General features: G+C 43.9%; 3 protein-coding genes and 2 pseudogenes across 13 annotated transcripts in view; 2 read left to right on the top strand and 3 right to left on the bottom strand.

The window, feature by feature from the left end:
• Nucleotides 1-8,344, bottom strand: part of ECHDC2 (enoyl-CoA hydratase domain containing 2) — a 31,561-nt gene extending 23,217 nt beyond the window's left edge. For 3 of the 9 annotated variants that reach the window (XM_054667161.2, XM_054667191.2, XM_063817392.1), the window contains exon 1: nt 347-606. Coding sequence is in view for 1 of the 9 variants with exons in the window: in XM_016918473.4 (XP_016773962.2) it covers nt 2,657-2,885; nt 8,223-8,276 (283 nt within the window). In the remaining 8 variants the exon portion in view is untranslated. Of the gene's footprint in view, nt 1-346; nt 607-2,656; nt 2,886-4,164; nt 4,259-8,222 lie in introns of those variants that run through there. The other 6 variants (XM_063817395.1, XM_063817388.1, XM_016918473.4 and 3 more) reach the window with 5 other exon arrangements.
• LOC112204401 (translation machinery-associated protein 7-like) lies at nt 1,387-1,858 on the top strand. The gene has a single exon (XM_054667199.2). The coding sequence runs from the start codon at nt 1,505-1,507 to the stop codon at nt 1,694-1,696; it is 192 nt and encodes a 63-aa protein (XP_054523174.1). The 5' UTR covers nt 1,387-1,504; the 3' UTR covers nt 1,697-1,858.
• On the bottom strand, nt 6,269-6,636 carry LOC104008098 (ATP synthase subunit ATP5MJ, mitochondrial-like; annotated as a pseudogene).
• Nucleotides 8,345-8,350: 6 nt separating the features above from the next.
• The window catches only part of SCP2 (sterol carrier protein 2), a 127,722-nt gene continuing 110,409 nt past the window's right edge, over nt 8,351-25,663 (top strand). For 2 of the 3 annotated variants that reach the window (XM_016918530.4, XM_024345852.3), the window contains exons 1-2: nt 8,351-8,579; nt 22,818-22,875. In XM_016918530.4, coding sequence (XP_016774019.1) covers nt 8,511-8,579; nt 22,818-22,875 — 127 coding nt within the window. In that variant the 5' untranslated portion in view covers nt 8,351-8,510. The remainder of the gene's footprint in view (nt 8,580-22,817; nt 22,876-25,663) is intronic. The other variant, XM_513413.8, reaches the window with a different exon arrangement.
• LOC107973489 (histone H3.3A-like) lies at nt 24,553-24,950 on the bottom strand (annotated as a pseudogene).

Genomic DNA, 25,663 nt, shown 5'->3' with positions numbered 1-25,663 from the left:
GGGCCACACAACAGGAGATGAGCAGCTTCATCTGTATTTACAGCAGCTCCCCATGGCTTGAATTACCACCTGAGTTCCACCTCCTATCAGATCAGCGGTGGCATTAGAATCTCATAGGAGTGCGAACCCTATTGTGAACTGTGCATGTGAGGACTCTAGGTTGTTGTGAGCTCCTTATGAGAATCTAATGCCTGATGATCTGAGGTGGAACAGTTTCATCCCCAAACCATCTGTCCGCCCGCAAGTCCATGGAAAAACTGTCTTTCATGAAAATAGTCCCTGGTGCCAAACCAGTCCCTGCTGTCCTAGGCCTTCACATTCACTCACCATTCACTCGCTGACTCACCCAGTGCAGCTTCCAGTCCTGCAAGCTTCATTTATGGTAACTGCCCAGTACAGGTGCACTATTTAAAAAATCTTTTAGACTGTATTTTTACTGTGCCTTTTCTATGTTCAGATACACATTTACCATTGTGTTACAGTTGCCTACAGTATTCAGCCCAGTACCATGCTGTCCAGGTTTGTATTCTAGGAGCAACAGGCTATACACCATGTAGCCTTGGTGTGCGGTAGGCTACCCCATCTAGGACTGTGTAGGTGCACTCTGTGATGCTCCCACAATGACCACAATCACCTAATGATGCATTTCTCAGAATGTAGCCCCGTTGTTAAGCAACACATGACTCTATGAGAAATAAAGCCGCTAAGAACAGTGAAGAGGGGTTTACCACCCAACCTCAAGCTCAAAGGCAGCAGGTAAAATGTAACAGTGCTCTTGTGCCATCAGCCCCAGTGGAAGGCGGAACCTGCAGCTTCTTATATGAACATCAAATGACCCCAACTCATTCCCTGTGAGGGCTCCGTGTGTGATCTCATCCCCATGCCTCCTCTGCACTGTCATCTTGGTTTCTGTCTCTCCTTCTCTCACTGCCTTTTCCTGCCCTTTGAGCCCTCTGGCAGGGGCAGAGGCTTAATCTGCTGATCCTTGTCATTATTTTTTGGATAAAATGATTCCCGATATTTGCAAGTGAGCCTAAAGGTCTTTAACCCATGATAATTATGTGTTTACAGATGTACAAGTCTGTATTTTGAGTCACTGAATTACTAGAAGAGCCAGTGATTACCTAATGGTTGAGAACACAGGCTTTGAAATCAGACCTGGTTCAAATAACTTAACCTTCTGTGCCTCAGTTTTTTAATCTGTAAAGTGGGGAGAATAATCTTGACTGTCTTAAGAGCTGTTGCCAGTTGGGTAGTGAACTAAGCATGAGATTGGGGGTATAAGGTTCAGCAATATTAACTGTTCAAGGAAATTCTCACCAAGTGGTGCAGTGGGACTCTAGGTGGCCTGTCCGTGTCCACTGAAGGTGGTAGATGCACACTTGGGAACAGTGGGCAACAGCAGGGAGCAAGGAACTGGATTTTATGGCAAAGCCCCCCTTCAAACTTGGTGTCAAGCCAGTAAAAAGGAAGCAATACTGCTGGGGAAGGGGCGGCAGGCGCCATGTCTGGCCACGAAGGTGGCAAGAAGCCACTGAAACGGCCCAAGAAGCAGGCCAAGGAGATGGACGAGGAAGATAAGGCTTTCAAGCAGAAACAAAAAGAGGAGCAGAAGAAACTAGAGGAGCTAAAATGGAAGGCCACGGGGAAGGGGCCCTTGGCCACAAGTGGAATTAAGAAATCTGGCAAAAAGTAAGGTGTTCCCTGTGCCTAAGGAGATGGTGACCCTTTATTTCATCAGTATTTAAACCTCTCTATTCCCTGCCATAACATCTTTTGCCACCTATGGCTGGAATTAAGTGTTGTCTTGGAGCTGTTGTACATTTAAGAATAAACTTTTGTTAAAAAAAAAAAAAAAGGAAGCAATACAACGAAATGTACAGTACAATGCCATCTGTGTATCAAATGCAGGAGACAGGGGATGAGATGCGGGGAGGAGACCCAAGGCAGGAGAAGCGCCTAGCCCTGATGGTTACCAGCAGAGGACTGAGGAGCGTTATCAGCACCACTGAATGCTCCAGAAGTTCAAACAACAACAACAACAAAAACGCAACACGCGATCAGAGGCGTTTTCTGCCAGTGACCCGCGAACTTTGCCCCCCACCCCTCGTCCCCGCTCCATACTATCCTTGATCTTGGCCAAAAGGCGGAGAAACAGCGAACTTTTCCCTGGAGCCAGAAGGACGCAAAGGTTCGCTAGCGGCCCAGGGCTGGGCGCGCGGCTGGAGAGGCACCCTCCTCACTCTGCCCGCTGCCGCACTGGGCACTGGGACTGGCTCCGCTGCCTCCGCCCCCGAACCGGGCCAGGACCCTTGGCGGGGGAGGGGAACGCGCACTTGAACGCTCCTGGCCTGGGGGCCGCGGGGCCCAGTCCTACCCGTGCGGACCCCGCTCCCCCTTCCACACAGTCGGAAGACCCCAAAGGGCCTTTGAAGAGACCGAGGTTGCCAGAGGCCCCCCGCCCCCAGCTAGAGTCGGGAGCCACTAAGGCTGCCGCCCACCTCTCGGGCCTGGAGCGGTTTGGGGCGCCTAGAACTGGGAGGGAGGGACTGGGGATCGAATCCTTCAACGCACTGAGCGGCCCACCTGCCGGCCCCCCGCTGCCTCCGGCCTAGTCCCAGTCGCGTCATGCGCCGCCCCGAAACTGCACATTTACCTTGGTCCGGACCCGCCAGGGCGCGCACTTGGATCTCTGAGCCCCCGGCCGCCCCGTCGGAAGCGCAGCCGCGGGCCCGAAGGGGCCTCCAGGGGCGCAGGAGGCACAGAACGCGCAGCATCGGGGCGCAGGCTGGGAGTGAAGGTGCTTCTCCGGCCCTGCACCGTCTCGGCTCCCGCTGAGAGCTCGCAGTTCCGGCGTCGGGCGAAGCCTTCGCCAATTGCTCCACCTATGGGCCAAGCGTCTGTTGCCTCCTTCCGCACCTCCCGGGGACAGGGAGACTTGAGCGGAGGAGGTCGGGGGAAGCCCAGCTCCTCTGTGTGATTTGGGGTAACCCTGTCAACCTCCCAGCGTCAGTGTTTTAATCCTGTAAAATGGGGATAATAGTGACTACCCCGTGGTGGTGTGAAGATTAAATGGGGTGTGTGAACCTTGCTTGCACATATGCTCAATTTAATTTTTTAAATGAAATGACATTTAATGAGTCCCTTGAGCGTGTCTACACTTGCGAACCTCACTGCTTCACCTCCCATTTGCGCCTCACTTTTTTTTTTTTTTTTTTTTGAGACGGAGTCTCGCTGTGTCGCCCAGGTTGAAGTGCAGTGCCTTGATCTTGCCTCACTGTAACCTCCGCCTCCGGGTTCAAGCGATTCTCCTGCCTCAACCTCCCGAGTAGCTGGGATTACAGGGACGCGCCACCACGCCCAACTAATTTTTTTTTGTATTTTTAGTAGAGGCAGGGTTTCACCATGACGAACCCCTGTCTCTGTTAAACATTCAAAAAAATTAGCTGGGCGTGGTGGCGGGCGCCTGTAATCCCAGCTACTTGGGAGGCTGAGGCAGGAGAATCACTTGAACTCGGAAGGCACAGGTTCAGTGAGCCGAGATCGCGCCACTGCACTCCAGGCTGGGCAATGAGCGAAACTGCGTCCCCCCCCAAAAAAATTATTCTCTTAAACACAGTATATACAAAGCACACTCACATTGCTGATGTGAATGTCTTTAAATGAAAAGCAACTGCTAATTTATATCAAAATTATAAATGCACAAGCTCATTGCCCCAGAAATTCCAATTTTAGAAATTTAACCTACAGATAAATCCACACAGCTGTGAAATGACATGTGTTCATGGCTGTACATTGCAGCATTGTTTATAATAGCAAAAGACTGGAAGCACATGGTGCTGTCATGTGCTTCTGGTGAGGCCTCAGGAAGCTTACAATCATGGCTGAAGGTGACAGGGATCCAGCATGTCACATGGCGAGAATAGGAACAAGAAAATTAGGTGGGGAGGTCCCAGTTTATCACCAAGGGGATGGTGCTAAACCATTCACAAGGGATCTGTCCTCATGGTCCAATCACCTCCCAACAGGGCCCACCTCCAACATTGGGAATCATATTTCAACATGAGATTTGGAGGGGTCAAACACCCAAACTATATCACAGTCTTAATATCCATCAATAGAGGGTTGGTTAAATAAATTATGGGGCTGTGTGTGGTGGCTCACCCTATTATTCCAACACTTTGGAAGGCCAAGGCAGGTAGGTCCCTGGAAGCCAGGAGTTTGAAACCAGCCTGGGAAATATAGCAAGCCCCTATCTCTACTTAAAAAAAAAAAAAAAAAGTACATCAATAATCTGAATACTATGCAGCTATAACAAAACACAGGAAACTGTTTATGCATTGATATGAAACAATCTTCAAAATCTATTGGTATATGAAACAAGTCAAAATGCAGAATAGTGTGTAAAGAAAGCTAAAATTTGGCCGGGTCTGGTGGCTCATGCTCATGAACCTAGCACTTTGGGAGGCCGAGACAGGAGGATTGCTTGAGGCCAGGAGTTCCAAGACCAACCTAGCCAACATAGCAAAACCCCACCTCTATTAAAAGAAATAATAAAGAAAACAAAAATTTGTGTTAACAAGGGGGATAAGAGTATGCATGTGTATATTTGATTGTATTTACATAAAACATCTTTGGAAGGATAGGGGAGAAGAACCGAGAGGCTGGGAATAAGGGTAAGAGAGACAAGTTTTACGGTTTGACCTGTTATACGTTTTTGGACACAGGATGTTGTTTTTGCCCAGATTGGAGTGCAGTGGCAGTATCTTGGCTCACTGCAGCTTCTGCCTCCCGGGCTCAGGTGATCCTTCCACCTCACCCTCCTGAGTAGCTGGGACCACAGGTACATGCCACAACATTGGCTAATTTTTGTATTTCTTGTAGAAACGGGGTTTTGCCATGTTGCCAAGGTTGGTCTCGAACTCCTGAGCTCAGGCGATTTGTCCACCTTGGCCTTCCAAAGTGCTGGGATTACAGGTGTGAACCACCATGCCTGGCCCCTTTTATACTTTTTGAATCTTGATTTTTGTTTTAAGTATAACTTACTCAAAATAAATAATGAAAATGAAAACAAAGCACAATAAAAAAAATTAAAAACATGCCTTAGCAAAAATAAAATAAAACTAATATATACACAAAATCAAAACATACAAACTAGCCAGGCCCAGTGGCTCATGCCTGTAATCCCAGTACTTTAGGAGGCTGAGGTGGGTGGGTCACCTGAGGTCAGGAGTTCAAGACCAGCCTGGCCAACATGGTGAAACCCTGTCTCTACTAAAAATACAAAAATTAGCCAGGTGTGGTGGTGGGCAGCTGTAATCCCAGCTACTCAGGAGGCTGAGGTGCAAGAATCGCTTGAACCCAGGAGGTGGAGGTTGTAGTGAGCTGAGATCACACCACTGCACTCCAACCTGGGCAACAGAGTGAGATTCTGTCTTAAAAAAAAAAAAAGAAGCAAAAACAAAACATACAAACTATAATTGGGTATAAGATTAAAAGAAAAACTCTCCCTCCTCCATATTCCATGCATTTATTGTATTCTATTTTATTGAGACAGGGTCTCACTCTGTTGCCCACATTGGAGTACAGTGGTGCAGTCAGTTCACTACAACCTCAGACTCCTGGGCTCAGGGGATCCTCCCGTCTCAGCCTTCCGAGTAGCTGGGAGTACAGGAGTGGGCCACCACACTTGGCTCATTGTTAAATTTTTTGTAGAGACAGAGGTCTCCCTATGTTGCCCAGGCTGGTCTCAAACACCTGGCCTCAAGTGATCCTCCCACCTCAGCCTCCCAAAGTGCTGGGATTACAGGTGTGAGCCCCCATGCCTGGCATCCACCCATTTAAAAAGATTTTTCTTGTTTTTCTTCTTTTTTTTTAGAGATAGGGAGCTATGTTGCCCAGGTTGGTCTTGAATTCTTGGGCTCAATCAATCCTCCCATTTTGGCCTCCCAAAGTGCTGGGATTACAGGCATGAGCCACTGTGCCTCGCTGCTTTTTGTCTTTTTGTATTAACAGAAAAGGTCTCACTATGCTGTCCAGGCTGGAGTGCAGTGGGTATTCACAGGCATAATCATAGCTCACTGCGGCCTTGAACTCCTGGACTCAACCAGCCTTTCTGCCTCAGCTCCTCAAGTAGATGGGATTACAGTCTTGTACCACCACACCCAGCTTAAAATGATATTTATTGTGTTTTATCTGGCATTTCTGGGTGTTTTTTTGGGGTATACTTATTCATGCCACAAAGTAAGTGGTACTTATATAAGTGTACAGTGATTTTCCAGGTTCCTTTCTAACATAGCTTGCTTAAATTCACAGGTCGACTAATGTTTCATGTGCATGCTAAGTGAAGCTGGTTAGTGATGACCATAAGCAGGTGGAGAAGCTTTCAATATTTTACTTATTTTATCAGTACTCCTGATTTTATGAATGATGAGGCTCATTAACCCCATTCCTACTCAAATCTCCTGATAAACTTGGGTATAATAGGGCTTCATGGGGATCCAAACATTTTTAATAATGTTTTGAAGCATCTTGGTGTGGGACAAACAGCTCAGGCTACCCCAGAGCCCCACATCCAATGACTTAGAAAAGTCTGTGTTTTATAGTGGGAAATATTTGGATTATTTAGTCCTTCACATTGGAAAGGGAAGTGTTTTTTCTCAGTCTTTTCGGTATTAACAAATACGTTTTATATTACTATCTATCCCCTCTGCCCTCTATGGACTCTTATTTTGAAAGCAATATCCAGTGGACAGCCAGGATTTGTTACCTAACAATTAATCTTGACCTTAGGACTTGTTGTTCTATTAGGTTGGTAACTTTGTCTGATCCACCAATCATATTGCTGTCTTGTCGGTCCATCAGTTTCAAGAAACAACTGTACATGTCAGTGCCCTGATTTGTGTTTGTTTTTCCTTTTTTTTTTTTTTTTTGTTTCGTTTTGGTTTTTTAGAGACGTGGTCTTGGTATGTTGCCCAGGCTGGAGTGCAGTGGTTATTCAGAGGTGTAATCATAGCACATTTGTAGCCTTGAATTCCCAGGCTCAAGTGATCTTTCTGCCGAAGCCTCCTGAGCAGATGGGAGGCGTGCATCACTGAGCGCAGCAGATTTTACTAAGTTGGTCTAGTCCTAGCTCAGTAGTTCTTTACTTAGCACAGAGGGGGCTTCTTAGAATCTCCTAAACTTGATCTTAGCCAAATGGCCAAGAAGCAATCCTTAGAATCTTCTAGGAGAGCCTTTCTAAATGCTGGTACTGCAAACCGAAAAGTATATGAAACGGATCTCAATTAATTTAGAAGTTAATTTTGCCAAGTTTAAGGACGTGCATCATCTTTGGAGACAGGTCCGTGCCTTTCTCCAAAGATGATTTTGAGGGCTTCAGTTTTTATAGGGGAAGGGGCAGATATTGGGGAAAGATGAATAAATTTTAAAAAGATGTGGGTAGATAAGAGGCAAACGGTTGCATTCTTCTGAGTCTTTGATCAGCCTTCACATGTGAGGGGGGTAGAGAAATAGTCACTTATGCATTCATCTAGCTCAATGAATCTGCATTTTTACATAAGATAAAATAAACCGGGGAGCCGGGCGCGGTGGCTCACGCCTGTAATCCCAGCACTTTGGGAGGCCAAGGTGGGTAGATCACCTAAGGTCAGGAGTTCCAGACCAGCCTGGCCAACATGGCGTAACCCCATCTCTACTAAAAGTACAAAAATTAGCGGGGCGTGGTGGCGCGCGCCTGTAATCCCAGATACTCGGGAGGCTGAGGCAGGAGGATTGCTTGAACCTGGGAGGCGGAGGCTGCAGTGAGCTGAGTTCGCGGCATTGCACTCCAGCCTGGGCGACAGAGCGAGACTCCGGTCTCAAATAAACATGGAAGGCTGTTTCTCCCCGGTTTGCTGGAATAAAGTCTCTGTCTTCCAAATTCCTTTTCAGAGAGCTTTTGTTCACAAGATTAAAAAAGAAGGTCACGCAGCTGGTGACGGAGCCTGGGTTTTTTGATTTAGACATTGTATCCATGTGTGAGATCCTGCCCATCCCCGCTTTCTTGGTGTCCTGTGAGTTTTAATTCATGAATTCACTCTCAACTGCCACCGCTAACAGGACACAGGCCAATTCCAACACGAACCCCAACGGCTCTCCTCAGGGTCACCTTTCATGAGTACGCTTTCCGGCCAACCCCTCCTCTCAGTCTTAGGCCCCACTGCAAGCCTACTCCCGCTCACCGTACAGAACCTAAGCACAGGATCAGAGATGGGGACAGGTTGACTCAGTCCCATGCCCTAGTCCGCAAATTAGGGATTCGGCTGCCTGAGGGCTAGAGAACGCTCCCCGCCCCACAGGACGCGCCCCGCCCCGCCCCCTCCTCCTGCCCCTACGCACGCGCACTCTCACGCGCCTGTGTTGCCGCCCGCGGCCCTGGCTTCGGGCTTCAGGGAGCTCTGGTGCAGTCTCCGCCTGTCAGTGCCGGCAGTCGTCCGCGGCGCCCGCCCCGGTCCCGCACTGGTGCAGCCATGTCCTCTTCCCCGTGGGAGCCTGCGACCCTGCGCCGGGTGTTCGTGGTGGGGGTTGGCATGACCAAGGTAAACCGAGCAGCGGCCCTGCTGGCCCGCTGAGGCTCGGGGGCGGTCGGTGCCTGGGTTTCTCTGTCCCTCCGGTCTCCTAGCTTCGACTGCTCCGCGCGTGGGTCATCGGCGTGGCGACTTGGTGGCTTGTACTCTGCGGAATCTCTGGGGTCATAGTGTCTCGGGCTGGTTCCTGCGGCCTTCTACTTCCTCCTTCCCTTTTCTTCTGGTCAGAGTTCATGAAGCAGCCCCGAGATAATCCAAGGATCTCACCTCTTTAGATTCTGAGCGGAGTCCCGAGGTGTGTGGGCTGGCTTGCCCCGGAGGGAGGCAGGTCGCGAATGCCGCCTGCTCGGCCCTCCCAGAAACAGCCCCCACAGGAGCCCTCATAGAGACAGCTCCAGATGTGGATGGCGAGGAGAAACGCTCCTGATGCCCAGCGCCTCGGCCCGAGTGGCAGATTCCGGCCTCCCTCTGTCCCTCCAGTGACTGCTTGGGACTCGGACGCCGCAGGCTCCCACGGCCGTTTTCCCCTCATCGCCCGCATGCTCCTTAATGCCAAACTGCCTTTCGTTTCTCCCCGGACGCAGTTGTCTGATGCCTCTGTTGCTTTGCTTCTGTTCTGTTACTTTTGTGCATCCTGAAAGGATCCGTTCAGATCGGATCTTCTCCAGGACGCCTCGGATCCTCCTGACTTTCCCCTAGAGCCTTGCACTGTGCTTACCTCTGTCCTGCACTTACTGTGCTCGGCAGTACGGGGCAGTACTGAAGCTCATAGGCGTCTGCGCGCCCCCTTAGCATGGCAGCTCCTCTAGACTGGGTACCTGGCTTATTCACTGCTGTGCCCCTCGCCCTGAACGTTCCTGATGCCTGAAGACCCTCAGTGAATGTTAGTTGAACAATACTAAATGGATATGCTTTGTGAAAGAGTTCCTAGGGAGAGTTCTATTTCTGAGAAAACAGCCCTAAAATGTTTATTATTTTACCAGTGGGCTGAGCGTACCTAATTCAGTCCAACATGTAAATAGGCCGGGGCCGGTGGCTCACGCCTGTCATCCCAGCACTTTGGGAGGCCAAGGCGGGTGGATCACCTGAGGTCAAGAGTTCAAGACCAGCCTGGCCAACATGGTGAAACCCCGTCTCTACTAAAAATACGAAAATTAGTCGGGCATGGTAGCACACGCCAGCTACTCGGGAGGCTGAGGTGGGAGGATTGCTTGAGCCTGGGAGATGGAGGTTGCAGTGAGCTGAGATCACGCAACTGCACCCCGAGCCTGGGCCATAGAGTCAGTCCTTGTCTCAACAAAAACTAAAAATATCCATGGAAATGGAAAAGTGGACCAATACCTTATGAAGCGGAAGGACATCATCCTAGTGTTTCACAGAAGGGGAGGCTTCTAACACAGGTGGACAGTAAGATCTTTCGAAGTAAGGTATTAATGCAGTCAAACCTTCCTCTGGCTGCTGAATGCCTGATTATATGTGCTGTATGGAAAAGCACAGTTGTCTAAACCTTTGGGAAATAGATGTATTCCTTTTTCCTCAAGTTGGGAGGTAGAGGTCGGGGAGGTGTTACAGTCCAGAGGAAAGTGGTGAGGAGTTTGGGTAGTGCCATTAATGATGTGCCTATCTGGCCAGTGTACTTTGCTATGGGTCTGGTCTTCTGCACCTTGGGGCAGAGTTTGATGGAGGAGGGAGAAATATTGACTAGACAACACTGTAACACTTTTTTTTTTTTTTTTGGAAGACGGAGTTTTGCTCTGTCAACCAGATGGGAAGGCAGTGGTGCAATCATAGCTCACTGCAGCCTTGAACTCCTGGACTCTAGCGATCCTACCGAGTAGCTAGGACTACAGGCATGCTACCATACCTGGCTAATTAAAAAAAATTTTTTTTTGTAGAGACAGGGTCTCACTACTTACTACTAGATGGGTCTCATTTCTACCATATATTACTGTTATAATTTATCATAATACTTTATTTTTATTTTTATTTTTTGAGACAGAGTCTCACTCTGTCCCCCAGTCTGGAGTGCAGTGGGGCGATCTCAGCTCACTGCAACCTCTGCCTCCCAGGTTCAAGTGTTTCTTCTGCTCAGCCTCCCAAGTAGGTGCGATTACAGGTGTGTGCCACCATGCCCAGCTACTTTTTGTATTTTTATTTATTTTATTTTTTGACACAGATTCTTGCTCTGTCGCCCAGGCTGGAATGCAGTGGCGCGATCTTGGCTCACTGCAAGCTCCGCCTCCTGGATTCACGCCATTCTCCTGCCTCAGCCTCCCGAGTAGCTGGGACTACAGTTGCCCACCACCACGTCCGGCTAATTTTTTGTATTTTTTAGTAGAGATGGGGTTTCACCGTGTTAGCCAGGATGGTCTTAACCTCCAGATTTCGTGATCCACCCGCCTCGGACTCCCAAAGTGCTGGGATTACAGGCGTGAGCCACCGCACCTGGCCGTCAACAGGTTTTAACACAACTAAGTCACAGCTGCCATCTGGCTGACAGCAAGCCTCTTCACTTATGCTGCCTATCTCCTGATATACGCTCTTTTCATCTACTTAAATTCTACTTATCTTTCAAGAACTAGTCTAAGTCCCATACCTTCTTAAAACTTCCTCAGACTACTCTAAGTTACACTGGTCACCTTTTTTGAAATTCTGGTGACCTTATAGTCAGAACATGTAATTTAGCACTTCAGTTTTCTAGTACTTTTATGTATGGTAATTTCATGAAATACATCTTACATCACAATCCAGTACACACATACAAAACTTATTTGTAACAACTGAAACAATTTGTTAAAGCAACGCTTATTACATGTGATGAACTCTTGGTATCCCTAAGGTATATCTTAAAAAAAAAAATTGCTGCTTGGCTGGATGTGGTAGCTCATGCCTGAAATCTCAGCACTTTAGGAGGCTGAGGTGGGTGTATCTCTTGAGCCCAGGGTTTGAGAACAGCCTGGGCGATATTGGCAAAACCCCATCTCTACTAAAAATAAGAAAAATTAGCTGGGCTTAGTGGCGCACACCTATATTCCCAACCACTCGGGAGGCTTAGCTGGGAGGATCACCTGAGCCTGGGAAGTCGAGGCTGCAGTGAGTCCTGTTTGAGCCACCACACTCCAGCCTGGGTAATGGGAGTGAGACTCTGTCTCAAAAAAAAAAAGTGCTGCTCACAACCTACTAAATTGATTTGGTCATAATCTAATAAGTTCAAATTTCAGTTTGAAAAATATTACATTATTTAATTCTCACCACGTAATGGATTTTTATATCCATTCAATTATCTGACTCTGAGGCTCAGAGGGGCTAAGTACTTTATTTTGGTGCAGCTTTTAAGTTTTGGAACTGCCTTTCTTAAAATCTCGTGCTCTTTCCATGCCATCTCTACTGTATATTACTGTTATAATTTATCATTGAAACATATATTCAGTAAATATTCTATGGGTTATATGCTAGAGATGCAAAAATGAAAAAAACAAAGTTCCTGTTTTAAAGGAATGTCTAATCTGGAGGAGAAAAGAATAAACAAGTAGTTTAAATAAGATTATTTGAGATATTTGATTAAACATGGCAGATTGAGAACATGAATTTATCTCTGTTGGTGCTTTCCATATCCCACTAAAGCAACAATAAGGAAAGAAAATGATATTAATCCACAAGGGCAAAGTGAGTAGGAAAGGAAACAATAGCTGAGAGATATCGGAAAATTTTTGGAAGATTCTGAAGTTGATGGAGAAGTAGTCACTGACTCAGAGCAGAGAGACCACTACCTAAGTTCCTGAAGAGGGGTTATACTGGTTGAGCCTCCCAGCAGAACTCCAGAAGGCCCAAAACTTGGATATACTAGGTGCCAGGTAGGTTGGGAAAGAAGAAAAAGACTATTCTAAGGAACAGTTAGGTCCCAAGATCTCTTTTACCACCAGGTGACTTTACCTTTTCTTAGCAGAGTATTGGAGACTTTTTCTCTGGGGAAACTGAACAGATGAAGAGGCTCTAGAATCATCTGAGCTGTTAGGCCCAAGTTGAAAAAAAGGGAATTAAATTGAATTCTGCATGCTAAAGGGTAGTACTTCCCAGCTGTGAGAAGCAACACTGGTAGTCACACATATACTACCTTCCTGGCAGAGATTTGGAAAATTATTTGAAATGGCTGCAGAGAAAAGCCAGCTTGCTACTCCATCATCTTGTGGTGAAGATCAGCAGTTGATAAGCTTTATTCATGCAGAGAGCTTCCTTCAGGCTTTTAATTGTTTTAATTATGAACAAATAGCCAAGGATCACCAGATATTCAAGGAAAATTTCCAACAAGACAACATCAACCCCCTACTCAAAAACAACAAAATACTAAGGAAAAACTTTGGAGGAGGGATCAGAAGACACTTAGGGAACAAAAGAAAACCTAAACTGTAACAACCTCAGGGAGATAAGTGAAAATATTACATCTCTGAAAAAAGAACTGAGTGCTATTTAAAAAAAAAAGACATAGGAAAGAGCTCTTAGGAAATTAAAGATATTTTGACCAAAACAAAATATTCAATAGAAGATAACGTAAAGGAAATCTGGACAATGGAGCAAGAACAAAGAAATGGGTATTAGGAGAGAAAATAAAATTCAATGTTTAATAAAAAAGATCCAATATCTAGTTAATGAGTTCTAGAAAAAGAACCGAGAACATAGAAACTAGGAAGTTATCAGAGAAATAATAGAGAATTTTCCGAACTGAATTTTTCAGTTTGAAAAGCCAATCCGATGAATAAAAAGAAAACTCATATCAAGGCACATTATCCTGAAATATCAGAACCGTAGCATTAGATTTCTCAACAGAAACCTTGGAAGCTACAAATAACAGAATAATGCTTTCAAAATTCTTAAGCAAAATTTTTGATCCTAGAATTCTATTCCCTAATAAATAATCCAAATTTGAGGGTAGAAAAAAATTTTTTAATGTAAATGCTAAAAAATTAACTTTTTACACATCCTTACTCACAAAGCTAATTAGAGAATGAATGTGTCCACCAAAATGGTGGAGTAAACCAAGGAAGAAGATACTGGATCCTGGAAGCAGGATAACAAAGAATAGTGAGAAAAGCCCCAGGGTGGCATCTGTGCAATGACTCAGTTTGGAATATGTTCTGGATGGTTCCAGGAGGGAGGTCTCTAGAAAAAAACATTTTGACCATGTGGACTATGGTTTTAAGAGAGATTTTAGAGGTGAGTATATTAGAGTTGGAGTTAGGCACATAAAAAGCAAATGAAATACATGAGTTAGGCAAATTAAACTCAGTAATTATGTTACTGAGCATTAGCATTAGTATTGTTATGAGATTATTATATGTGTAACATGGCTTAAAATATGTAAATAAATATAATTCTACTTCATCCCTTGGTGCTTGAGAATTAAGATTCTTGGTGGAGAAGAAAAGAGATACAGATGTAATACAGAAGGGAGTAGGTAAAAAATTCTGTAATTCTGAAAAAGTATTAGTATAAACTTTAATTAGTATTTCATCTTTAAATGTTTTTCTGGCTCTGTCCACTGAAGAAGCTTAGAAATAATGACCAAATCTGTTACATCCATACCATTGTGATCTTAAAATATCTTTTTCTACTAGAAGAAATGGGTGGTTGCAGAAATTGCTTATTCCCCATGGGGCAGGAAATGTACAACGTGAGTCTAGAATATTTTGTCACTGCTAATTGCAAGGAAGTTATCAAAGCCTACTTGAGTGATGCCGAAAGGATTCAGGAGCCAACCTGTAGTTCTCACTTACCAAAGTTGAGAAAATTTGAGCTTTAAAAGAGATAGTAATTGCAGTTGATTAAAACCCATCAGGCTGGGCATGGTGGCTCATGCCTGTAATCTTGGCACTTTGGGAGGCCGAGGCTTAATTAAGCCCGGGAGTTTGAAACCAGCCTGGGCAACATGGCGAAACCTCATCTCTACTAAAAAAATAAAAATCAAAAATTAAGAAAAAAAACCCCATCAGGTATGTTTAAACAAGAGTTCGTGATAATATTTTAAAAATCAACTAATTATAGTCTTTGGAGGATAACAGGGAACCTACTCATTGTCTTGAAAATTGACAAAGGGAAACAATCATATGTTTATTGTTTTTCCTGTATGAACTGTATCATTGAATAATTAAATAGTAGATGAGGAGTAGTGTCTTCTATCAAACATATTTAAGTAATAACTGAAAAAGAAATGACAGAACATTACCATCATTTTTGACAGCTGCCAATGAATTGATCTAGCAGGGGTTCTCAAAATATGGTTTGTGGAGTCCTTGGGGTAGTCTCTGAGACCCTTTGAGGGGACCTGAAAGATCAAGACTATTCATAATAATACTAAGATATTGTTTGCCATTTTCATTGTATGTTGACATTTACACTGATGGTGCAAAAGTAATGGTGGGTAACACTGTTGGCATCTTAGCATGAATCAAAGCACTGGCACCAAACTAGTAGTCACTATATTTGTCATGCACTTATGCATTCACAGGAAAAAGAAAAGCACTAATTTTAACTTAAGACCTCGATGAAGCAGAAAACATTGGTTAATTTTATTGAATCTCAACCCTTAAGAGATGATTTGCATTATGAGCTAAACCAACTACTTTTTTTCATGAAACACGTTTTACTTGAGAGAACAAATGGCACACATGTGATGGTTAATTCATACTTGAGTATTTTACAGACATTTTCTCAAAAACGAATGAAGTCAGCAGTCACGTCAAGCAAAACAACTGAAGTGTTTGTTTCTAAAGATAAAATTTGGGCTTTCAAGTGAAAATTAGAATTTTAGAAAACTTGTATCTGCTTCATAACTTCCTACTATTTAAAAATTGTTTTTTTTTTTTTGTTTTTTAACGGGATAGGTAATATTAACAAAGGTGAGTTTTTGGAATTATATAAAGTCAAAATTTGAAAGGGCCGTATAACTCATGGAGCCGATATTTTTCCAAAAAACCAATGGATGATGTTCTGCATTCTTTAAATAATAATCCACTCATTTATGGATCCATTAAATGGATCAGTAAGAGATCCAAATACAATATTTTATTATAACAGAGTATGAAAAATTCATTGATAGACGGTTTCAAATTCTACATTCCAGCTAACTTTTTTTTTTTTTTTTTTTGAGACGGAGTCTCGCTCTGTCCCCCAGGCTGGAGTGCAGTGGCGCGATCTTGGCTCACTGCAAGCTCCACCTCCTGGGTTCACGCCATTCTCCTGCCTCAGCCTCCCGAGTAGCTGGGACTTCAGGCGCCTGCCAACATGCCCGGCTAATTTTTTTGTATTTTTAGTAGAGATGGGGTTTCACGGTGTTAGCCAGGATGGTCTCGATCTCCTGACCTCGTGATCCGCCCTTCTCGGCCTCCCAAGTGCTGGGATTACAGGCGTGAACCACCGCGCCCGGCCTAACTTTTAAGAAACCTCGGCCCGAGAGCGGTGGCTCACGCCTGTAATCCCAGCACTTTGGGAGGCCGAGGTGGGCGGATCACCTGAGGTTAGGAGTTTGAGACCAGCCTGGCTAACGTGGTGAAACTCCGTTTCTACTAAAAATACAAAAAATTAGCTGGGTATGGTGGCGCGCACCTATAATCCCAGCTACTCAGGAGGCTGAGGCAGGAGAATTGCATGAACCCGGGAGGCGGAGGTTGCAGGGAGCCGAGATCGCCCCATTGCACTCCAGCTTGGGCAACAAGAGCAAAACTCTGTTTCAAAAAAATAAAATAAAATAAAAAAAGAAACCTCCACTTGGCGGGGCGTGGTGGCTCATGCCTGTAATCCCAGCACTTTGAGAAGCCAAGGAGGGTGGATCACCTGAGGTCAGAAATTCGAGACCAGCCTGGTCAACATGGCAAAACCGCGAAACCCCGTTTTTATTAAAAATACAAAAATTAGCCAGGCGTGGTGGTGGACGCCTGTAATCCCAGCTACTCGAGAGGCTGAGGCAGGAGAATCACTTGAACCCAGGAGGTGGAGGTTGCATTGAGCTGAGATTGTGCCACTGCACTTCAGCCTCAGCCACAGTGCGAGACTCAGTCAAAAAAAAAAAAAAAAAAGAAACCTCCTGTCTCAAGAAAAAAAAAGGAATGTCCACACTCGGTTGGGTCCAGTGAGTGGCTCATGCCTGTAATCCCAGCAGTTGGGGAGGCTGAGGTTGAAGGCTCACTTGAGCCCAGGAGTTTGAGACCCGTGTGAGCAACATGGCAAGACCCCGTCTCTACAAAAGATAGAAAAATTAGCTGGGTGCAGTAGTGCATGCCTGTAGTACCAGCTACTCAGGAGGCTGAGGCAGGAGGATTGCTCTAGCCCAGGAGTTTGAGGCTGCAGGGAGCTATGTTCATGGCACCGTACTGCAGCCTGGGTGACAGAGCAAGAACCTATCTTGAAGAAAAAAAAAAGAATATCCACAATTCCAATACTCTTCCCTTTTCCAACTACACGTCTGCGTTAGGTCACATGATGTACTTCATAGACTTCAACTAAAACAACATAATGCTAAAGTTTGAATGAAGAATCAGATATGAGAATTCAGCTGTCTCCTGAATTAAAGAGAATTGCAGAAATGCTAAACAATGGCATTCTTCCCACTTTATTTTGGAAAATACAATTATTTTTCATAGAAATTATTTATGTTAACATGTAATGGATTTATTGTTTTTGATGAATTGGAAAATCTTTTAAAATGTCTTTAGTTTTAAGTTCTATTATGATAGCTATTGGTAGATATAACCTTCATAATCGAAAGCTCTTTGCCATTTCCAATAATCCTCAAGAGCGTAAAGGGGTCCTGAGACTAAGAAGTTTGAGAATCGCTGGATCTAGTCTCTGCTGCTAACAACACAGAGAAACAATCAGATATATGCTTCCTAATTAAAGAATACACTACCACCTGTAGTTTTGTCAAAGGGATAGAATGTACAATCAAATTTTGGATCCAGTTGCCAATTTACAGGAAATACAGAGAACAGAAGTACACATTCAACTACATGGGTATGCAATCTGCAAAATCCAGACTCTGGGAAACTGTAGGTCAAATGCTTTGGTTCTTCAACAGACACATCTTACTGTATTTGAAAGGAAAAGAAAGTAGTAGAGGGAAGCCTGTAGATTAAAAGAGAATTAAAAGACACTTTTTTAAAATAAATGGGCAAGACTAAACTATAATGTCTTTGGATGCATATTTGGGTGATAAAAGTATGAAATATTCCAAGAGAGTAATTACTGTAAGAATCGGGATAGTAATTACTTTGGGGGTAGAGTGGGGATTGAGATTGCTACAGAGTACCTGGAGGAGTTTCTGGGGTGGAGGGCAAAGTTCTATTTCTTGATCTGGGTGATGGTAGCAAGGGTGTTTGCCTTAAAACAATTCATTAGGATATGCATTTAACTCCAGAAAAAAAAAATCCTAAAAATTGTACAGTAAGGAAATGGAATCATAAGTAGACAACTGGCCCAGCAGTTGAAAAAAATGTACTTAATAAAGCAAACACCGAGAATTAAATTAACACCAAATTGTGATTCTGCTATGTAAGAAGGGTAAGAGATATGTAAACTAATGTATATGTGGGGTGGCAGAAAAGGTCTGATCCTTATAGGAGATTATGATATGACTTCTTACATTGATGAAGAAGGAAATAGTAGTATAAGAAGGATATTTAGAAAGATGTCAGTTTCTAACAAGAAATATCTGAAAGAATTGAAAGTGGATGTTTTGGGAGCAAATAAGACTACTGGGTGCAGAGTAGTGAAACAGGATTGCTGTTTTTATTATAAAGTTTGTGGTACTTTTTGTCTTTATCTTTTGCTTTTGCATTTCTTTTATGAAAAAATAAAATATAAATAGAACATTGCTAGCACCTCAGAAGGCCCTCTTGTGTCCTCTTCCAGCCACTGACCCCTTGCCTTCAAAGGGTTACTATTATTCTGACTTCTGACCTTTAATATGCTGGATTAATTCTGGTTAAACCTTAAAAAGGTTTCTGTAATTCAAGAATTATGGTGAAGAATTGGGATGGGTCAGAGATAGGAACACATTAAGTGTTTTGGTACTGTGCAATGAAATGTGGCATTTAAGTCACATATCATGTTTCAAACTTTTGTGACCCATTAGCGAGTCGTGAACTCAATTTAGAAAGTTGTCTTAGAATTAAAAATTGAAATAGAACAGGAAATACTGATGCCAGCAAGCCCACAAATTGGGGCTTATCTTGGGAGGGTTCTCAGCTTCACTTAGAGTGAGCCAACAGTGAAAGAAAGCAAGTTAGAACAGCAAGGTACAGCAAAATGGCTGCTCCATAGACACAGCAGGGCTGTCGCATAGGCAGAGCAGCCCAGAGTAGCCCAGTGGATTGCTGGACAGCTATATTTATACCTACTGTTAAAAGGGGTGGGTTATTCATGAACTTTCTGGAAAAGGGGCAGGGAGTCCCCAGAGTCATATAAGATAACTTCTGAGGCATTGCCACAGCATAGTAGGTAAATTGTCATGCTGCTGGTGGCTGTGTCTTATGTAAATGTGTTATAATTCGCATATAATGAGCAATGAGGGCAACTAGAGGTTGCTTTCATTGCCATCTTGGTCTTAGCTGATTTCAGCTGGTTTATTTGTCACATCCTTTTTTGATCAGCAAGGTGATCAGTAGTGACTGAGGCTCAGGAAACAAGTCCTGTTGGTATCCTAACTTGAAATAAGAATAAATATTTCATGAAAGTTTTGCTTCACTTATGTATGTATATATGCGTGTACTGGGTTGTGTTGTAAAATGTATTTTATTTTGGTTTGCAGTCAAAAGAATATTCAAAGCCATTTCTCTTTAATGTGACCACTCACCAGCAAAGCACTACATCTTACCTAATCAGTCATCAAGTTCAGTAGATTTTACTTCCCTTGTATTTCTGAGGTCTATTTCTTTCTTTTTTGCTTCTGTCTTAGCCCTCACCTGGCCTGTTTCAGAATTATGCTAGTTGGTCTCACTGCCTCCCGCCATGCTCCTTTCATCATTTCTTCACATTGTGTCTAGGATGATCTAAAATGCAAGTCTCGTCATCCCAGTCTCTTTCTCTTTTTAAAAATAGACTACTTTTAAGAGAAATTTTAGGTTTACAGCAAAATTGAGTACAAGGTACAGAGATTTCCCATGTGTTTCCCCTATCCCTCCATATATAGCCTCTCCCTCTATCAGCAAGGGCACACCCAGAGTGATACATTTGTTATGATCGATGAACATACATTAACACATCATTATCACCCAGAGACCATAATTTACTTTAGTGTTCACTCTTGGTATTGTACATTCTATGGATTTTGAAAAATGTGTAATGACATGTATCCAGTGTTATAGGATCATACAGAATAGTTTCACTGCCTTAAAAATCCTCTGTGTTCCACATATTCATCCTTCTCTCCCACCAGCACCTGGCAACCACTGATCTTTTTACTGTCTCTATAAATTTTACCTTTTCCAGAGTGTCCTTTACTTGGAATCATAGTTTGTAGTCTTTTAAGATTGACTTCTTTCACTTAATATGATATGTATTTAAGGTTCTTCCATGTTTTCTCATAGCTTGATAGCTCATTTCTTTTTAGCACTGAATAATATTCCATTGTTTGGATGTGCCACAGTTTATCCTTTTACCTCCTGAAGGACATCTTGATTGCTTCCAAGTTTTGACAGTTATGAATAAAGCTAGTATAAACATCTGTGTGGTTCCATCATAGTGGCTCGTGACTGTAATCCCAGCACTTTGAGAGGCTGAGGCAGGAGGATTGCTTGAGCCCCGGAGTTCGAGATCAGCCTGGGCAACATAGTGAGATCCATCTCTACAAAAAAACTTAAAAATTAGCCAGGCATGATTATGAGCACCTGTGATCTCAGCTACTCAGGAGGCTGAGGTGGGAGGATTGCTTGAGCCCGGGAAGTTGAAGCTGCAGTGAGCTGTGATCACACCACTGCACTCCAGCCTGGGCAACAGAGTGAGACTCCATCTCAACAAAACAAAACAACAACAAAAAACACCCATTTGTAGGTTTTTATATGGACATAAGTTTTCAACTCCTTCGGGTAAATGCCAAGGAGTGCTATTGCTAATTCATATGTGTATTGTGTGTGCTTTATTTTTGCTTTATTTATTTATTTATTGAAACTGAGTCTTGCTCTGTTGCCCAGGCTGGAGTGCAATGGCACAATCTTGGCTCACTGCAACCTCTGCCTCCTGGGTTTTCCTGTCTCAGCCTCCCGAGTAGCTGGGATTATAGGTGCTGGCCACCATGACCAGCTCATTTTTGTATTTTTAGTAGAGACAGGGTTTCATCATGTTGACCAGTCTGGTCTCGAATTCCTGACCTCAAATGATCCACCCACCTCGGCTTCCTAAAGTGCTGGGATTACAGATGTGTGCCACCATGCCCAACCTGTACATGTTTAGTTTTGTAAGAAATTGCCGAACTTCCTATTGCTCCATATCCTTGCCAGCATTTGATGTCAGTGTTTTGGATTTTTGCCATTCTAATTAATAGTGGTATCTGATTGTTGTTTTATTCCAGTCTCATTTTAAAAAACATTGTCATCTGGGCATGGTGGCTCACACCTGTAATTGCAGCACTTTGGAAGCTGAGGCAGGAGCATCACTTGAGCCCAGGAATTTGAGACCAGCCTGGGCAACATGGCAAAACCCCATCTCTACAAAAAATACAAAAATTAACTTAGCGTGGTGGTGCGTGCCTGTAGTCCCAGCTACTGTGGGTGCAAAGGGAGCTGAGGTGGGAGGATTGCTTGAGTCAGGGTGGTTGAGGCTGCAGTAAGTTGTGATCATACCACTGCACTCCAACCTGAGTGACAGAGCAAGACCTCATCTCAAACAAACAAACAAACAAAAACACTGTCTTCAGGATAAAGCCCAGACCAGCATTGCAGGGCATAAAGGGTCCCTTGTGAGTTGGCTCCAGACCTAGACTAAACTTTCAGCTCCATTACTTATTAGCTCTATGCCCCTGGGTTAGTTGTTTATCTCTCTGTGTCCTAGTTTTCTTATCTGTAATGCACGGAACCTACCTTTTAGGATGGTTGTGAGGATTAAATGAGTAAATACATGTGAAATGCTTAACACAATGCATACCACAGTAAGCGCCCAATAAATATTAGTTGTTATCATTGTTTGGACCTAAGGTACTTTTATGTTCATATCACTTTTATTTTATTTTATTTTATTTTTGGAGACAGAGTCTCATTCTGTCATCCAGGCTGGAGTGCAGTGGCACTATCTCGGCTCACTGCAACCTCTGCCTCCTGGTTCAAGTGATTCTTCTGCCTCAGCCTCCTGAGGAGCTGGGATCACAGGCGTGTACCGCCATGCCTGGCTAATTTTTGTATTTTTAGTAGAGACAGGGTTCTACCATGTGGGCCAGGCTGGTCTTGAACTCTTGACCTCAGTGATCCTCCCGCCTCGGCCTCCCAAAGTGCTGGGATTACAGGCGGGAGCCACCACACCCAGCCATCCTTAACACTTTCCACTTTATGTTTTAACCTATGTCATACCAAATTATTTACAGTTCTTCCACAGAGAAAAAACTGCTGTATTCTCTTACTTCTAGATCTTTACTCCAAAATTTCCTTCTCTTTCACTTTGCTAACTGCTACTCATCCATAAGAACTTAATTTAAATGGCAGTTTCTCTGGGAAGCCTTTCTTTTCCTCCCTCCAAGTCTGGGTAGATGTCTCTGTCAAGACATTCTGTACTTCTGACACTGTAGTGTAACTGTCTGTCTTAGGTTAGACTGGAAGCACTCTGAGGGCAAGGATTTTATATTATTTATTATGAGAGTCTAATAATAATGTGTTTTTTGTTTGAATGAGTAGTGAATGAATAGATTTTTATTGTGTAAAAAATGCAACTATACTTGGCTGGGCGCAGTGGCTCACGCCTGTAATCCCAGCACTTTGGGAGGCCGAGGCGGGCAGATCACAAGGTCAGGAGTTTGAGACCAGCCTGGCCAACATGGTGAAACCCCGTCTCTACTAAAAATACAAAAATTAGCTGGGCATGGTGGTGTGCACCTGTAATCCCAGCTACTGGGGTGGCTGAGCCAGGAGAATGGCTTGAACCCAGGAGGCAGAGGTTGCAGTGAGCCGAGATCATGCCACTGCACTCCAGCCTGGGTGACAGAGCAAGACTCCGTCTCAAAAAAAAAAAAATGTAACTATACTTGTTTGTATTTATTATCTCTTTCTATATCTCTAGTTTGTGAAGCCTGGAGCTGAGAATTCAAGAGACTACCCTGACTTGGCAGAAGAAGCAGGTAACATAGAACATTTAGATCTTTGAACATTCATAGTTTATTATGTGGTCTGTCTTGATTTCATGGATGGGGCAGCCTTGCAAGCACAAAAGGAAGCCCAGTCAAGGGAGAAGAACCTGTACAGAGAAATGCCTAGTGACTCACTACAAAGGAAAAGAGCTTGGGCATTCTTAGCAGCTACATAGCCAGAGCAGAGAGTGGCTTACAATTTTATGTGCTATCCAAATATGTGTTGAGATGGTTAAGGGATCTGTGGGAGAGAGAGGTAGGGTCATTAAAAGGGATAACATCATTCTAGTGTGTGTTAACTTCAGGAGTTCTAACAAAATTAGTGTCTTCCTTTCCTGGAAAAGGGATAATCACATTCAAAATGTATTAAATACCTGTATGGTGGTTTTCTTTACTTCACTGAGCCAACATAGAGAATTCTTTTTCTGTCACTAGATTACTGCATGACTAAAGGAGGTGATGCAGTTTGTTATTGTTTATTATAATGAGTATTAGTACTTTTGAGCAAAAGACGGGTGAATATTGGTGTGAGTGGAACTAACAGGGAGAAGGATCTACAGGTGTATGGGTCCTGGTTCTCTAAGCATTCGGCATTCTTTAGAGACGTGCCACAACCAGGCTGCATCTGGCTGCACTGTGGGTCTGAGTTGTAGCAGAGAGATCCCCATCCATTGTTCTTCTTCTCCCCCACCTCTCTTTTTTTTAAAAAAGGGGACAAGTATGAAAGCTTCTTTACATGATATAGATAAAGAATTTTTTTTTGCCATCAATAAGAAATTTAATTATTTTTTAAAAATCCAAATGCTGGCATTGCCAGAAAAATTTAACAGGTTTTTTTTTTTTTTTTTTTTGAGATGGAGTTTCACTCTTGTTGCCCAAGGTAGAGTGCGAATGGCATGATCTCAGTTCACTGCAACCTCGGACTCCCAGGTTCAAGTGATTCTCCTGCCTCAGCCTCCTGAGTAGCTGGGATTACAGGCACACACCTCCATGCCAGGCTAATTTTTTTGTATTTTTAGTAGAAACGGGGTTTCACCATGTTGGCTAGGCTGGCCTCGAACTCCTGACCTCAGGTGATCCACCCACCTCGGCCTCCCAGAGTGCTGGGATTACAGGTGTGAGCCACTGTGCCCAACCTAACGGGCTTCTTTTTATCCCTGCAGTTATAGTAAAAATTCACACACGCATGAAAATGGAAAAACTACCAATACTTGATTTCTGTACTCTATTTTTCCACTTGCAATCATATGCTTAGGTGCCCTTTGACTCCATGGAAAAAAAATCTAATGTTCAGAACTACCAATAACAAGAAGAGAATATTTTTGTTTTTGAGAATGAAATGGTTCCCAACATGGTGGGTTCTTTTTTTTTTTTTGAGACAGAGTCTTGCTCTGTCGCCCAGGCTGGAGTGCAGTGGTGCAATCTCAGCTCACTGCAAGCTCCGCCTCCCGGGTTCACGCTATTCTCCTGCCTCAGCCTCCCGAGTGGCTGGGACTACAGGCACCCCCCACCTTGCCCAGCTAATTTTTTGTATTTTTAGTAGAGACGGGGTTTCACCATGTTGGCCAGGCTGGTCTCAAACTCCTGACCTCGTGATCTGCCCACCTCGGCCTCCCAAAGTGCTGGGATTACAGGCGTGAGCCACCGCACCCCGCCCATAGTGGGTTCTTAAGCACATTCTCTGCATATGTAGTATGCTAGCTTGATGTCTGTTGTTACTCATTTGGCATGGATAGTGCATAGGTTGGTGTCTTCAAAAAGGCCAACGAGATAGGCCTCACTTACTTCTTGCAAAGCACCAATAGCTGCACTTTGGAAGTGCCAATCTGTTTTTAAGTCCTGAGCAATTTGTTGCACCAGACGCTGGAAGGGAGGTTTGCGAATCAGTTTAGTGGACTTCTGATAACGTCTGATTTCACCGAGTGCCACAGTACCAGGCCTGTAATGATGAGGTTTCTTCACCCCTGCAGTAGAGGGCACACTCTTGCGAGCAGCTTTTATAGCCAGTTGCTTCCTGGATGCTTTACCAGTGGTTGATTTCGGGCAGTCAGCTTTGTACTAGCCATGGTATAGAGACCTCCTTACTTACCCTCCTTCTTTGGGTGGAACTCTGCCAGCTAGAGGTGGTGCTGGTGATAGAGAGGGGCAGCAGCTGCTGGAACACCTAAATAAATGTTTTGGTTTGGGGGCAAGTACTCTAAGCTTAGGTGCCGGTTGTTTAGGGGAATTCTGGGAAATACCTGCTGTCAACACCTGGAGACCTTCTCTTTCATCCCATAAGTTGTTAGGCACAGTCCTTTTCCTAGGGAGCCTCCCCAACTCAATTCCTGCTACGTTGTTGCCAGGCAACCCAAAAGGAGTTACTGTGTTTATTCCTTAGATGTTCCTGCTTATTACCATAAGTAATATTATGGGGAAATCCAGTGCATATATATTTAGATTTTGCTTCAACTTTTTTTTTGTTTTCTTTTTTCTCTTTCTAACTATTCCTTCAACATCAACTCTGATTATTCAACTCAATACTTAAATGTTATACAAGGAATCAGAGCATGTCTGTTCTCCAAAAGGAAGGTTCAAGAGATTTGATTAATTGCAGTGGTTCTCAGGGTAGACACTATTCATTTAATGTTTATCTTCTGCATTGTTAAATGTTCTCCTCTCAATTGATGCCTCCAAATAGTTTCTACCTGTCTTTGAAGTGGGAGATGCTTTGATCAGCTTTCTCTATATTTTTTGACCAATTTCTTTTATTTCATTAAAAAATTTGAAGTTACTTTAG

The sequence above is a fragment of the Pan troglodytes genome, chromosome 1 (genome assembly GCF_028858775.2).
Source record: "Pan troglodytes isolate AG18354 chromosome 1, NHGRI_mPanTro3-v2.0_pri, whole genome shotgun sequence".
Taxonomy (NCBI): Eukaryota; Metazoa; Chordata; class Mammalia; order Primates; family Hominidae; genus Pan; species Pan troglodytes.
Note: the sequence above shows the minus strand (reverse complement) of the source record. Positions and strands in the feature narration are given on the sequence as shown.

Coding starts and splice junctions, on each gene's coding strand:
- LOC112204401 (XM_054667199.2), top strand. CDS start 1,505: ATGTCTGGCCACGAAGGTGGCAAGAAGCCACTGAAACGGCCCAAGAAG.